The sequence below is a fragment of the Benincasa hispida genome, chromosome 10, assembly GCF_009727055.1.
Source record: "Benincasa hispida cultivar B227 chromosome 10, ASM972705v1, whole genome shotgun sequence".
NCBI lineage: Eukaryota > Viridiplantae > Streptophyta > Magnoliopsida > Cucurbitales > Cucurbitaceae > Benincasa > Benincasa hispida.
The window spans coordinates 1,512,590-1,529,703 of NC_052358.1; the positions used below are offsets into that span (position 1 = coordinate 1,512,590).

Below are 17,114 nucleotides of genomic sequence, written 5' to 3' on the forward strand. Positions count from 1 at the left end.
CTGCCGACTCAAATCTACCATTTTGGGGATTCGTCTGATTTGGGAGCTGGAAACTCAGTTACACAAGATGGAATTCACTCCTTCCCCGAGTCAGGGGTAAATAGATAAATAACTCCCTTAAGGGCTGATTCCAGGGCTTGAATGATGTGGTGCCAAACACCTTCTCATAGCCTGAGAGGTGTTCACACATAGTAGAACTATGTTGTATTGTTCATTAGAGGGATCTGTGGTACTTAAGGAGGAAGATGTAATTACAGGGGAAAAACGGTAAATTGGCCTGCTACAATTACGAGCATCTGTGAAGGGTCATCGTACTAATGATTGGTTATATCTAATGGACATAGAAATACATCTACGGCAAGAAGAGTTCAACTGTCGGTCTTTAATGGAATGCCTAGCAGTTAACGGATGGTGGATATCGTGACTAAAGAGTTTAGTCAGTTATTCACGTACCGTTGAAGCTTCGAGCCATAGGTCCATAAGGTCCCCTTGGTAGCTTAGATACAAGTTGAGAGTCAATTTTTGGGTCAATTTGAAATGTTCAAATTGACAAGAGGGAGTTCGATTATATATGATATAATTGAACGAGTTAATTAAATATAATTAACTTTATGTATGAGATACATTAATTTGGAGGAAATTGGATATCAATATGATTTATATCTAGTAGAAAAAAATATTATAATTAATATTTGATATTAATTTATAAGTTATGAATGTGATAAGATCATATTAATTGGACGGTTATAAAGGAAATGGGAAGGCGCCTTTTTGTTTAATATAACGGATCATTGCATTATAAATAGCAGACAATATGTTGATCTCGGTGTGCGCGGGTATTGTGAAAAAGATAGTGTCATCGTTTAGAAAATCAATGCCTATACGATAGGACTGCACGATTGCTTACATATACGATATTGCTAAGTGATCGTATACCAATTATACCGTCGCGCGCTATTATCTAAACGATCATTTACCTTTTTACTAAACGATTGTTTAGCTCCCGATATTTACTAAACGATCATATAGACGATCGCTTAGTTTTTCCTATGCGATCGTTTTGGACGATCACTCACCCTTTTCCTACACGATCGTTTAGACTATCGTTTACCTTTTCCTATAGGATCATATAGATGATCGCTTATTTTTACTACACGATCGTATACTTTACCTAAATGATCAAGCATATTGTCTATGTGATAGATGACCACATCTCCCACTTGCTTGATCGTTGTGTACGGTCGCTCTTCCTCCTTCCCTCTACCAAATCCGAACAAAGCCCACACTTTGGATTCTCACTCCAAGAATATTGAGGGCTCTAAGTGGTGTTGTCTTCTCTGATTACTTCTTTTCAAGTGGTGACTGTTCGAGGTAGACAGTTGGGCTTCAGACTCGCTATAAAGAAGAAATCTTCATCTGGTATGATTTCTTGATCCTTTTTGCATTATGAAAGTATGTTTGAATATATATGCGGTAATTCTGTCACAATGAATTGGAAAGATCCGCTTCCGCTCATAAGTACTCTTGATTAAGAGTTCCTTTTGTTTTTAATGTTAAACACATTCTATTATGAATAAAGATATTATTGATATTTATTCAATAAAACTGTTATTGAATATGTGAATTGCACTTGTAAAGTCTAAATCCAATAAACTAAAGATCCATGGTTGGGTATAGTATATGAATAAGGTTGGATATTTTATTCTGGTAACACTATCGGATGCGGCCTACTCTGTAGTTGTTACAATTTTTCGTAAAGTGCTATAAATGAAGTGATCCTAATTCGTTCATGTATTGACATGAGGAGTGGGGGTATCCTATGCAATGAGTTTGCATAAGATTGGACCAAGAATTAAGTCACTCCTACTTTATAACGTTGTTTACTGTTTAAAACTGGCTATTTCAAAGCAATGACCTTTGTAACTTGACTTTAATTCTGAGCTAACTATAAACTCCTGTTTATTCGGGATTATCTTTAGATTTGCATGGGTGAGGGTTGGCTCAACAGCGCTGGTTTAAGAAGCTTCCATTTCAGGGGGTAAGATCAAGTAGATAGTTGGGGACATAAGGTGCAAGACGGAATTGACTCCTACTCGCTTTTAGAGATAGTAGAGAGGTTGTTCCCTTAAGTGCTGACTTTGGGTCTTGAACAAGGGGCCCCACCCTCTCATTGGCCCGAAAGAGACTCGGTTTAGTAATTGTATCACAAACCAATTATTCATTAGAGGATTAGTGGGACTTAAGAAGCTAGTAGTAATCTCGAGGGTAAAACAACTTTTGACCCAATCGTTATTACGAAGAACCTGTGAAGGGTTAACTTACTCATCATGGTTATATCGAGTGGACATGATATATTTATAGTGAAGGGAGTGCAACTACAAGGCTTTAGTGGAGTGACCTGGTAGTTAACGAATGGTGATTAATTAGGTTAAAGAGTTTAGTCGGTTAATCGCATATCGTAGAAGCCCATGATCTGTAGGTCCATGAGGTCCCCCCTACTAGCTCATATCGGACTAAACCTTAGAACAGTGTGACGAACGAATTTAAAGTGTTCAAATTCAGTTTTTGGAGCAAAGCGTTTAATATATACGATATATTCAACCTAATGTTTAATTGTGAATTAAACATAAAGAGAGAGAGAATAAGAGATATTTAAATAAGATTTAAATATCAAAATTATGAATAGAGATTCATATAAATTGGGATTAATGTTGGATTTAATATTAAATTAAATTAATTAAAATTTTTAATTAATTATTTTATATTAATTTAATTTTAAAATTGATTATTAGAATTAATTTTCGAAATTAAATGGATTTGGTCAAAATTGCATTAAAAGTTAATTTGTTGACTAGGTAAAAAATGCAATGGAAGTCAAATTGTGTGATTTTTTAAAGTCAAAAAGTCAAATTTGTTGACTTTGGACTTTGAGAGTCAAACTTTGACCAAGTTAATAAAAAGATCCAACATTTGTTAGTGAGGAATGCTAACTTTTGCATGGCTAAGTGTTGTCTTCATTTGAAGACACTTGTCCCACTAAATCCCACTTTTTGAGTTAGTAGATTTTTTAGTGTCAAATTCTCATCAAACTCAAAGTGGCATGTTTGCATGTAATGGTCTTTAAAATGGAGTGTTTAATGCTTTTGAAGACTTCTTGACCATAGTGGAATCGGATGAGATTATGTGATAATCTCATTGCAATTTTTCTCTCAAGGTTTTAGCTTTTTTCCTCTTCAAATTAGTCACTCATCGGATCTCACCATTTCATTCTAAGGCCGGAGAATAGTCGGGAAGACTCTCGTGGTGGTCTACGAACTGTTCATGCGAAGATTGGAGCTGATTTCGAGAAGATTCAAATATTACAAAGATTGTATTCTTTTTCCCTTTTACTTGTTTGATTACATGCATGCTTATCTTTATATTTAATCTAATTAGAGTACTTTAGATCCATTTTTTTCCGTCACGCTTGTGTTTATTCCATCAGGGCAAAGATAAAGGAAGATATCAGGAAATATATTGTCGTAGGTGAAGGAACTCTTAATAGAGATCCAATGAGCGGAAGCAGATCGTTCCAAATTCCATTGAGAAAGAAATCAAAACATTACAGTCTACAAGAACAGATTATGCATAAACAATAAATTACAGTATGCTTCTTTAAATGAACAGACAAGGGATAAAGTATGCAAACCTTTGAAGAACCTTTCTTCAAGTATCCTTCGATTGTTTAACAACTCGTTCAACAGCACGAACTCGAACACAACGATCAGAACTCGATCTCATCAAACGTCTGGATGAACCTCGATCACAATCGAGTTCAACTCGATCCTCGACCCTCGAATGGAACTAGAACGCCACCACAAGAGTTACCTTAGTATTCTCGGTGTGAAAATCCAGAAGTTGTGGACTCTATGTGACTTTGGATAGGAATGAATGAGGTAGACGATCGAGTAAATGGGAGATGGATGAAGTCTATCGTATAGACTAGATACTCAATCGTTTAGAAAGAAGAAGCCTATTATATAGACTTGCTACTTGATTATGTAGCAGCGAGTAAACAAGTAACTATCGCATATTAAACTTGGTACTCGATCGTGTATACTCTCTATGCTATCGTTTAGTAAAAAACTTTTACTCGATAGACTTTCTGTGAGACCAATCCGAATGATAACATCAACTTATGAATTTTTGGAAAACCATTTTACTTTTATCTCATAGTTACCACAAAACTTCCAATATCCTCCCACTCAATTCGGCTATTAAAGAAAAAGATTAATTAATTATCACATAATTAATATATTATAAATAAATACAATAACCAACTTATCATATTATATTTATAACCTATAGTTTTAATATTTCATCATATGAAACATATAAACTATAGTTCTTTTTCTATTTTATGGTATTTAATATAAATCATATTTATATTAATTCCTCCAATTAATGTATCTAATAGATCAAATCAATTATATCACATATAATTGAATCAATTTAATTATATCACATATAATCAAATGACCTCTTGTTAATTTGAACACTTCAAACTAACCCAAAATCTGATTCTCAACTTGAACCCATTGAGCTACCAAGGAGACCTTATGAACCTGTAGCTTGAAGCTCCAACGGTACGTGAATAATTGACTAAATGCTTTAATTACGAAATCCACCATCCGTTAACTGTTGATCACTCTACTAAAGACCGACAGTTAACGGATGGTGGATTTCGTGATTAAAGCATTTAGTCAGTTATTCACATACCGTTGGAGCTTTAAGCTACAGATCCATAAGGTCCCCTTGGTAGCCCAATGGGTTCAAGTTGAGAATTGGAATTTGGGTTAGTTTGAAGTGTTCAAATTAACAAGAGGTAATTTAATTATATGTGATATAATTAAATTGATTAAATGAAATGTTGTTTGATCTTAATTGAGAACTTGAGTAAAGAGTAATTGGGGGGTTTTTATAGAATTTGAAAGTGGGAACTCCTTTATTTGATGTAACTACTTGAGCCGGATGAAAAGAAACTTTCACGTCCGATTTTGAAAGGGGGAGATCCTATAGTATCCTATCCAAAATTTTCTTTTGCTAGGCCCATAGCTAAAAAACCTACTTTCTTACGATTACGGGGTACATTCGAATATGAAATCCAATCTTGGAAATACAGCTGTATTGACTGCATCCTTTGGTGTAACTGGTTATTCCTTACCTCGGGACCAAATTGGTTATTGGGCAGTCAAAATTGTAACAGGTGCACCAGAAGCTATTCCAGTAATAGGGTCGCCTTCGGTAGAGTTATTACACGGAAGTACTAGTGTGGGACAATCTACCTTGACTCATTTTTATAGTTTACACACTTTTGTATTATACCCTTTACCGCAACCATGTCGTAAATCTTCCACATCAGACCAAAACGAACCAACTGAGGATCGGTCCGATCGATCTTCCATTTCCGATTAACGACAGGTGCACTAAATCAGTCTTCGATTCCTTAACCATTCCCTAAGAATTTGGTAAGCTACGGAGGGTGCAGGTATAAGAGTCTCCCCTAGCACTTAGTCATATCAGGTGTTTGACCCTTCTTCCCCCTTCCCTTAGTTAGATAGTTCATCCGCTTTGCCGCATAACGGAATTTCTTTCTTGTTGGCAACGAGGCGAGGAAAGCGCTTGAGGAGATATAAGGACTACGATCTCTTAGAGCTATTTTTTTCTTATTAGATCACTAAAGACCGACAGTTGCACTCTTCGCACAACAGATATATTTCTGTGTCCATGACACATTGGATATAACCAATCAACAGTACGATGACCTTTCACAAATCACTTGTAAGTACAGCTTGACTAATTTACCGTTTTGCCCCTGTAGTTACATCTAACTCCTTAAATACCACTGATTCCTCTAATGAACAATAAATCATAGTCCTACTATTACTAAGTCCTCTCTTCCAAAGAGAAGGTGTGGCCACTATGTTCACGACTCGGAATCAGCCCTTAAGGGAGCAATTTATCTATTAACCCTTACTTTGGGGAAAGAGTGAATTTCGTCTTGTGTAGCCGAGTTCCCAGCTCTCCAATCAGACAAATCCCCAAAGTGGTAGGCTTGTTGAGTTGGCAATCTGACCAATCTCACCCATACAAATCAAAGGACTGCCCTCATGAGTTGGAGTTTCCAACTCACTAAGGATTAAGGTCATGTCACCTATAGTCATCCTAGTGAAATGTAAGTCTCAATTATGAACGGCATTATATAAAGAGACTAATCATTTCGTGGTCCAGTCTTATACAAACTCTTTATATAGGATACCCTCGCTCGCATGTCTCCACATGAATGATCAGGATCAGACCATTTGTAGCACTTTACAAACTTGTAGCATCTACAAAGCGAACTGTATCCATAGTGTCACTAGGATAAGGTATACCTCCTTTATCTTTATACTACAAACCATTTAGGTTATTACTTAAGGCATGATCCACTTGTATGTCTCCACATATATGCTTTAAGTTACATAAAATAACCTCAGATCATAGTTTATTGGATTGAGTAAATGCTTATAAAATAACACTTATTTCAATATGTTTACAAAGTGTTTACAAATTACAAGACTACTAGGAGAATTAGGACACTAATCCCAACAGTAGGTCAGTTCGAGTCAGGTGAGTCAGGCTCTCTCTAGATGTCGTATTGAAAACTGATGCTAGCGTAGTAGAGACGGTCTCGATCAAACATGAAGTCAACAATCCTCTACATATGTCTAACACGGCGAGCAGTCTCACGGCTCACCCTTAAGGCTTCAATATGTGTCTTCACTCTCAGGTTACTCATGGGGTTGATCTGGAAGTTCTACACTAAGTGGTTCCTCTCTAAAGTGTTCTTCTTCCTCTTCTAGCTCATCTTCTTCTTGTTCGTGGAGTTCCTCAACTCCACGGCCTCGGAAGGCTGAGATAGACATTTGAGAAATTGGAGCTTTATGCCCCATACGTTTCTTATCTCTAGGTATTTCTACCTTGGACTCCTAACACAGTAAAATTATAAGACTAGGGTGTCCTAGGCTACCTGTAGTAGAGCAACATCCACACCGTTTGATAGAAGCATGTAACCCTCCCAAAATTTATGGACATACCCTAAATGAGACAATAAAAGAGTTTTGCTCGATCTCTTATCACGTCGGTCAATTTAAGTAGATGCATTAATCTGGAACAAACGAAAGCATGCCATATTTGTCCTACAATAGACATGTCCATAGATCTAAACCAAATGGCAACACCACTAGAACGTGTCCATTGAGCTCCTTGCCCACAGAGAGTCTCTATAATTTCTTGTTCGTCTAACGGTTGAGACAGAAAACGTCCATACTCATCATTGAATTGAGCTAGACCGAAGATTTTGTTTATTCTAGTGGAAGAGAAAGAGACTCTAACGCCCCTCACTAAGGAGACATCTCTGTCGAAGTCAAAGTTGGCATAAAACTCTCTCAATAAAGGAACCACGACCTCACCAGGATTGGCTACTAAAGTTTTCCATCCTCTCTCCCGTATTTCATAAGTGATTTGAGGATAGAAGTTTGGCTCTAAAGTTAAGGCCCTTTCTGGTACTATATTTCTAAGAACTACCACCTGATGGTACCTACTCTCAGCCCTTCAGATGCAAACCTAGGGTTATTAATCTTGAGTTGTGGTGGAGAATTCTTTCCACTAGAGCCAGCAATATTCTTCCCCTTTTTCGTCCTATGACCCATAAAGAATTTTCTAAGGAAAAGCTCACAAAATTAGGGATTAACTATTCAACATTTTATTAACAAACTCTTCTAAAGATTTTTTAACAAAGAAAATTACACCACTACTCGATTTTGGAACCTGCAAATAGAAAATTCCCAAGCATTTTATTTCTAACTATTCAACATTCAACAAAATCATCACAACACCATTTCATTCAAGCAAAACATTCATCCATCAAGCAAAACACAACTACAACTAAGAGAATTATTAAAGAATTCAAACAAAATCAAATGCATTACCTTAGATTAAATTAAAGACCTTGCTTGAGGAGAAAAGGAAAAGTCCTAGAAATGAGATTTTTTTTTTAGTGAAAAACCTAAAATTTCAAGGTGGAAATCCTTGAAAGGTGAGGGAAATGATGAGTTCTAGAAGAAAAATACTTGAATTTAGAGTTTGGGGATGAAAATCGGTGGGGGGTGGGTGAAATGTTTTAGAGAAAATGGATTTGGAGAAGAGGAAAATGTGTTTGGGTACCTTTCAAAGTGCAGAGACTGCATTTAAATTGCAGTTTTATCTCATAATGTCGTGACGCTGCTTATACAACGTTGTGCCCTAGTTTTTCTTTCTTTTATTTTTTTAGATTTCATTAGATTAGGACTAACCTAGCTTTATTAAGTCTAAAATTAAGACTAATTCTAAAAATTAATCCTAAAAAAAACTAAGCAAATTTTTTTTTAAAAAAAATATGTTTTATATTTTACACCGGGCTACCTCTAGGAAGGGTAAATTTTTAACGTCGATTGCTCGATGCAACCTGTCTTTTTCGCTTTTCAAGGTACGTAAAGATTTTTACTTCTTCGGTTCTCTCTTAGATGAATCTATATAGCATAGAAGGGCTATAAGAGTACTCATCTATTGATGAAACCAAACAAGTCGACTTTTGGTTTTTTAATCTTTGGCAAAAAAAAAAAAAAAGAAGAAGAAAGAATCGAAAGACTCAAGTGACCCAAAAGAGTCGAAAGAAAGAAAAGACTTGACAACAGACTCTAAGACTTGACAACAGACTCTAACTTATAAGGATAATATGAGCAGTAATAAAAAAATATATATGAGATGCTAGAGGGAAGAAGAGAACGACGTTTTACAACCTCTAATTCAATTACCTGAGACTCTTCGATATGAAGTTATGACTCATATTCTACCTTACTGACTCATTTTTGGTACAGTGGGGAGTAAATATCTTCTTCGTCAGTCGATCGAGAGAATAGCCCAAACGTGTCGATCTCGGTGCAACAGAAAATGGAGTGCTCTGAACGACTTTCCAGTGTAAGCCCTAGATGTGCAAGTCGAGGTAGAGTCTCTTCCTCAACGAGCATGGGTTTTGAATCCCCAGGTGAGACTCAATAGGTTCTTGCACACACTGAAAAGAAGAATTAACAAGTTCACACATAATAAAGTCTAAAGTCTTACCTTGACCTATACTTCGAGGAACTAGTTGCTCAGCATTTCGGTTGTTGCAAGAATCTTCACTGTAAGATTCGATATTACTAGAAGATTGTTGATCCCAAGACTCTTTTTTTCGCCCTACTGATTCAGTAGTATAAGCAACGAGGTTACTTAAATTACTAAATTTAGTTTTAACTTCAGTTGCAAAACTGAAGCTATCTTGTTGGAAACTAGGGGGTTCTTGTTGACTGAGGGAGGATTCCTGCACAATCTCATAAGAATTGTTAGAAAACTCATTAACTAATTCTTCTAGAGAAGTACCTGAATTAGAAGAAGAGGCATGTATCGACATCAGTGTTTGGCTAGATATCTCCCAAGAAGAGTAATGTTCGTGTACATGACCACTTGAAACCTGTGTTTGTCTAATAGCCAAATCTTGAACAAAAGAGGTTAGTTGAAAAACTTGACATTTAAGTTCATTTATTTCATTACCCTTTGTTCTTCCTTATGTTGAGTTGCTTCTCTCGAAAGAAGTGCAAAAAAATTATTCATATCCGCCATATTAAAACAAGTAACTTGAAGAAAGAAAAATCTTTTTGGTATTTTTAAAATTTACAAGTTGAATTTAGCAAAGAAAGAGATTAAATGGCTTAGCCTCCTCGGCACGGCACCAATTTATTCGTTTTCAAATCGATGTCGTTAATTCGACTCTTACTGAAACAAAAAAAATTATAAATTATCGAAACCTACATCTTATACTAACAAGTAGCATAAGCGGCAAGCACAGGATTGATCCACAGGGAAGGCTTGTTTAATCTTTTCTTAAGCTAAGTTCAACTATGAAAGCAATAAAAACGGGATTTTGATAAAGTAAGAAACATACTTGAAAATCAAAGGATAAAAGATAATTGCAAAAAAATGTTGTTCAATCTTATTTCTAGTACCAGTTAGACTTTCAATTCAATCTCTATCATCGATTTCTACGAACTAGTCATGCAAACAAATTCTGCACACAACTACTCGCTTGACTCGACTAGGCTAACCTCTACAAAAGCAGATAGCTAGCGAAATCAAATCAAGAAAGCATTCTAACTATTGATTAAAGTTGGAAAGGCTTAACTCTAATCAATCTATATACCTCTAGTTCTATTGGGTTCGATAGTGTCCATATAGAATGAAAACGTATGCATTAAGTTCGAGAATTCAATTGTGTCGATTAATTGTCAAGATAGCCATATTCAATTAACCAAACTTGTCCTTGAATCTAGCAATTTATGTATTCTAGGAATAGCCATCAAATAGAAAATTAACCAATGCTACTTAGTAGACCCTAGTCAGACATTCTTATACACGAATACATCCTAGCAACATATCCAATCAAGATTGTAGCAAAACTAAAAATCTTGGCTTAACATGCTTAAAAGACAAAAATCCCTAAACATTTTAGAACTTAAAACTAGTTCAAGAGTCTATAATTTTGGAATGAAATTTATAAGAAAAAGCAGAAAACTCAAAAAGATTGCAAGAATTCTTGAAACTAGAAACAAAATTGAAGAAGTTACTTCACAAATCCATAGACAAATCTATGAAGAAATCCATTACAATGTTTACAATCAAAGAAAGAAAATGAAAATCTAACTAATTAGAGACAAAGTTACCAAGGAGTTGAATTGGTGAAGAGAGAAATTATGGACTCCATGAAAAAATTTTGCCCCTCTTCTGCCTAAAATGAAAGAAAATGCTTTGTAGCTTTGCAAAGCTAAATCGTAAAAAAGCCAAGAAGCGTTTGGGCTAGGGTCTTGATGTTAGGTCTGATGGAGTTTTGGTGATTACTCTGATTCTCTTCAACTTTGTTGACTTCTTAGTTTTTTTTTTTTTTTTAATCCTTTTTAGTCCAATTTTCTCGAAATGACTCTTAATCGCTGCCGGGACTGTTTACCTACAAAATGAACATTAAAAGAAAACAAATAATACAATTTTGAGGGAATTAATGTAGAAAATATATCTTTCTTAAAGACCTATCACATGTCTTTAGAAATTTAAGCTCTATCAGATGGATGTCAAGAGTGCCTTCTTAAATAGGTACTTAAATGAAGAGGTCTATGTTGAGGAACCCAAGGGGTTTGTTGATCCTATATGTCTAGACAATGTTTATAAACTCCAAAAAGCTTTGTATGGGTTGAAACAAGCCCCTCATGCATGGTATGAATTCTTAACTAAGTTTCTTCTCAAGCATGGATATATGAAAGGAGAGGTAGACAAAATACTGTTTGTAAAGAAAAAGGAAGGATGCCCTATCGTTGGTCAATTTATTGGATGATATCGTGTTTGGAGGAATGTCACACAAATTAGTGAACCTTTTAGTCAAGTAAATACAAACAAAATTTAAAATAAGCATGGTGGGTGAACTGATTTACTTCTTGGGATTCCAAATAAGCAGCTGAAGGATGATATATTTATTTCACAAAGAAAATATGCGAAGACCCTTGTTAAAAAATTTGGGCTTGAAAATGCTGGGGCAAAAAAAACTCCTGTCTCACTCATGTCAAATTATCCAGAGACTCTGATGGTGCTACTGTGGATGAAAGTTTGTACCAAAGCATTATAGGAAGTCTGTTGTATCTCATAGCTAGTAAACCGAATATAGCTTTTGCAGTGAGAGTGTGTGCACAATATCAAGCTAAGCCAAAAGCTAATCATCTACTGATTTCCAAACGAATCATCAAGTACATAAGTACTACCTATGAGTACGGCCTTCTTTATTCTTTTAATACTAATAGCTCTCTTGTAGAAAATTATGATGCATATTAGGCTTGAAGCTCTGAAGATCGAAAAAGCACTTCAGATGGTTGTTTCTTTTTAGGGAACAGTCTGGTGTCCTGGTTTAGCAAGAAGCAAAATTGCATCTCCTTCTCCACAGCAGAAGTTGAATATATTGTTGTAGGAAGCAATTATACTCAATTACTCTAGATGAAGCAGATGCTCAAAGAATACGATGTCACACAAGATTCTATGACATTATATTGTGACAATTTGAGTGCCATAAACATCACTAAGAATCCAGTCCAACACAGTAAAACAAAACAAATTGACATCAAACACCATTTCATCTAAGAATTGGTTGACAGTAAACAAATTATGTTGAAACATGTTCGAATTGACAATTAGATTGTTGACATCTTCACAAAGGCTTTTAATGTTAAACAATTTGAAGCACTTCAAGCTGCCTTGGTTCTTTGTAATTAGATTTGTAGCAATTAATTACGTATAGTGTGTGGGCTTTGAAAAGATTAAGGCCTAGATTAAAAAAGCAATACACATAGCACAAGAATACTACAAGATGCAGCACTTTCTAGAGTAAGTTGAAAATGAATCACAATTTGGTTTTCTTAATAACCTCTGTTAGTTTTGTTTTGGTAGGAAAGAAATGTTTGAATTTGTGCTTGCCCATGGTCTTTTCAACTTCCCTTGTGTCTGTGGGATGTCAATGGAAATTGTAAACAAAATGGTGAATACATGAAGAGGAACTCATAACAGAACCTAAATTGGTCCAATACAAAGAAAAAAATGAAGAGAAAGAAGGATGTTGAAACTTCCGATAAAATTGTTACGACAAGTGTTACAGAAACAAAGGTAAATAAGAACCATAATGCTGAGACATTGGATCAAAATGATGTTGTACCTTCCCCTGGCGCAAAGTGAAAAAGAACAACTCACACAACAAAAACTAGAAGAAAGAAGAAGAAGGGGGAGACCTCCCTTAGACTGACCATAGAGAACCTCGTGGGTCCTGGTACTAAAACTGAGGCATCCCATTTTTCATTGGATCTTCAGAACCCTACTGGTAATGAATCTCTACTTGTTGACTATAGGAATGAGAATGTCATTGTGGCTGGCGAAGACATGCATGCTTTGACTGTAGAACAAACATCTATTAATGAAAATAGAGTAAAAGAGTCTAGAGTTTCTGATAGTATTGAATCGTCGAAGGATAAATTAAATGAAAGCAGTTCAATTATGTTGGGTGTTGAGTCCAATATTGATGAACTTGTCTAAATTGTTGATACCATTAAAACTGATGCACTAAATGTGTTGTCAAATGTCAATACATCTTGGGTGTTAAATGAATCCGAGTGTGTTGAAAAAGAGGATGATCATAAGGATTCAAAAAGTTCGAATGACAAAAGTGACTCAAGTAAGGCAAGTTTTGAAATCAAAACTAAAGATAATATGTCTGATAAGGCTGAGGAAAGTGAAAATATTTCTGAGGAGAAAAAAGCAAATAATAGCTCTTCTAGTTCTACTAATGACCCATTAGATAAAAATGTGTCGGTTAGTCAATTGAAGCAAAAGGATAAGCAAAAATGTGTTAATGAGGGTGCTGGTACCTTGAGGCAAACGCTAAGAATGCAAATGTTTCTAACTCGTAATGGATTGATGAAGAAGAAAATGTGTCTAAAAAAGATCCTCAGGATGTGTTGGATGGGGATATCTAGAAAACTGAGACCAAGAGGAGAGTGAAAAAGAAAGATGTTCCAAACGTGCCTTTAGATAGTATATCATTCCACACTAAGGATAGTGCAAAGATGTGGAAGTTTGCGGTCAACATGATGATTGTTGTTGAAAGAGATCTTTCTGAACAAGCTCAAAAATGTCTAGAAATTATGTCTATAAATTATGGATTTAATTGTGAAGGCTGATATTGTTCGTTCTATGTTTAACCTTGGGCCTTACTACCCACAATTGGTTTGTGAATATTATGTGAATTTCCCTCGCCAGATTGATTGTGAGGGCAACTCGAACTATAGAAGGGTTCATGTTAGAGGGCATTGCTTTGTGTTTTCAGCCTCTCTCATTAACAAGTTTCTAGATCGTCAAGTTCTTGAAAATGTCATAGAACAACGACCTTCTTGTTGGGTTTTATGTCCTGAAACTCGTGGTTTGTAAGCAATAAAACTTATTCTAAAAATTCAATAAATTTGTGATTGAATATATGAATTGCTTATTTCATTTTAGAAATAAATCCAATAAACTAAAAGATCCATGACTATTACATGAGTACTTGAAATTTATGTGGAGAGATAAAAGTGGATCAGGTTCGAGTAAAAGTCCAAATAATCTATAGTATATGAATAAAGTTGGGTGCTTTATTCTGGTAACACTATTGGATGCGATCCACTCTGTAGTTGTTACAAGGAGTTATAAAGTGGAGCGTCCTGTGCAATGAATTTGCACAAGATCAGACCACGAAATAAGTCACTCTTACTTTATAACGTTATTTACTGTTTAAGACTGACTATTTCACAGTGATGACCTAGGTAACTTAATCTTAATCCTAAGCTTACTATGAACTCCTGTTTATTCGAGATTATCCTTAAATTTGCATAAGTGAAGGTTGACTCAACAGCGCTGACTCAATAAGCCTTCCATTTCAGGGGTAAGACCGGGTAGATAGCTGGAGACATAGGGTGCAAGATGGAATTCACTCATACCCACTTTTAGAGATAGTAGAGAGGTAGTTCCCTTAAGTGTTGAATCCGGATCTTGATAAGAGGCCCCACCCTCTCATTGGCTCGAAAGAGACTCGGTTTGATGATCGGATCACAAACCAATTGTTCATTAGAGGATCAGTGGAACTTAAAAGACAAGAGGTAATCTCGAGGGTAAAACATCATTTTGACTCAGCCGTTATTACGAACAACCTGTGAAAGGTTAACTTACTAATCATAGTTATATTGAGTGGACACAATATATCTACAGTGAGGGGAGTGCAACTCTAGGCTTTAGTGGAGTGACCTAGTGTTTAACGAATGGAGGTTAATTCGGTGTAAAGAGTTTAGCCAATTAATCTCTGATCATTGGAGACCATGATCTGTAAGTTCACTAGGTCCCCCTACTAGCTTACAAATGGATTAGCCTTAGAGTAACTTGATAAGTTAATTCGAAACGTTCAAATTTGAATTAAGGGATTAGTAATTATATGTGATATAATTACACGTTTAATTTTGAATTAAACGAAATTGGAGAATCGATTAATATTTAAATACGATTTAAATATTAAATTTGTGAATAGAGATTCATGATGGTGGAATTAGTGTTAAATTAATTTAATATTTGATATTGAATTAATTAGAATTAATTAAATTGTTTAATTAATTATTTATTAATTTTATTAGAAAAATTAATTATTGAATTAATTTTTTAAAATTAATAAAGATTTCATTTTTGAAAGTAAAAATTGATTTTAGAAATCAATTAGAAAAATCAAATTTGAAAAATAATAGAAAATGAAAAATCCCAAAATGTGGGATTTTTCCACTTTCTATTTAAGTAGCTTATTCATAGTTCCACCATGATTTTCAGTTAATCTTCTAGGCATGAGCTGCAATACATGCAACAATGGTGTTTGCATGATAATCATGCAATAAATCAAGAAGATTGGGCTGAGAATCGGACATGCAATTGACTGAAAATTGTTGAGAAATGTTGAGGTTGAAAAAGGTCTTCAACCATGGTGATTCAGTGACCTCTCCTCCTTGTTCCCTCAATTCAAGCTTATTTTGAGTCTACCAACTCAATCCAAGGCACCTAGAGGATAGTAAGGAAGGCCTTGTACTGGTCACAGGCTGAATTGAAGAAGATTGCAACTGAGATTCAAGATTAAAATGTTTCTTCAAAGGTATGTCATGAAACCCTCTTGCTAGTTTATGAGCATGCTTAATTCAAAGCCAAAATTTATGAATTAGAATGCTTAATGATTCGTTTTTCTTCTGCTGCATGTTTTCTAACTTTAACACTTCTATGTTTGATCTTGTATTTGAATACACATGGGGAGTCAAACGTGTTTGGCCCAAGGAGGGTCAATTGCCTTGCTTTGATCTTAGTGTGAAATATGTGCTATTTCACAAGATAAGGATTAAAAACTGGTGTTCATTTTCTCACAAATTTGGTCTCTCTACTTCATTAGCAAGTCTTATGTTTCAAATTGACATAGGGGCAAAATTCAACTATGGTGTCTTTATTCTTAATCAAATCAAATGTTATATTGCTTCTCAAACCACCAAAGTTCCCTTGTCTTTTTCTAGACTTAGTTGACTCGCTCAGAAGCCTAATCTTCTCATAGACTCAGACGTGCTTAGACCCCTTCCTCCTACTTTGTCCTTCAGCTACAAACTATATCAAGGAAAACATATCCCTAACCTAATTCACACTAATGTTCTAGTGACTGAAAGTGGTCCAACTAGACAATTTCTTCTGACTCCATAGGGAAAAAAGGTGATACATGTGCTGGCAAATGAATCAAAAGATCTTGGTGTTTTGGTCCCGAAAATTTCTGCTCACAAAACTGAGGTGGATGACATGTTGAATTCTTTTTGTGGTTCATTGCATAATCCTAATTAAGGTGGAAGATCTGGTATACAAGATGAAGATGTAGATGATTGTTGATGACTACTTGTCTGCTTCTCTTCTTAGCTTTTTATTACGCATGGTAAAAGAGGGAGAAGTAGAATATGAGATGGTGTTGCCGATTGTTAGTTATTTCTCTCATATGGACTTAGTTGTTTTTTGTTGTGGTGGTTTTTGTTATCTTTTTTCTAGTGTTGTTGTGAATTGTATGGATTGTCTCTCAAATTGTTTTGTACTGTTTCAATGACATTGTGTTTCTGTATGTATGCCTGTGTTATAATTATTTCTATATTTGTCACTGCTTAAAATATTTCCAAATAAGGAGTTTATTAGATATTATATGGTTGACGATATTTATATAAGTTTCACATATGTTATTTGAATTCTCTGTATTGGTGGGTTTCTGGCAAATGGATATTCTATGAAAATTCTGATTCTGCAAAATACTTTCCTTATCGGGTTTTTCCTTCTGCAGTATTATTTGTTGATCCATTTCCTATTTTAGTGTGTGACTGCTTTAGAAGTTAGGGTTACTCTTCCATATATTCATT

The 17,114-nt window shown here is 35.2% G+C and overlaps 1 protein-coding gene across 1 annotated transcript; it reads left to right on the forward strand.

The window, feature by feature from the left end:
* The first annotated feature begins 5,136 nt into the window (after positions 1–5,136).
* LOC120088195 (cytochrome b6-like) lies at positions 5,137–5,454 on the forward strand. Its single transcript, XM_039045313.1, has one exon. The coding sequence runs from the start codon at positions 5,137–5,139 to the stop codon at positions 5,452–5,454; it is 318 nt and encodes a 105-aa protein (XP_038901241.1).
* Positions 5,455–17,114: the final 11,660 nt, after the last annotated feature.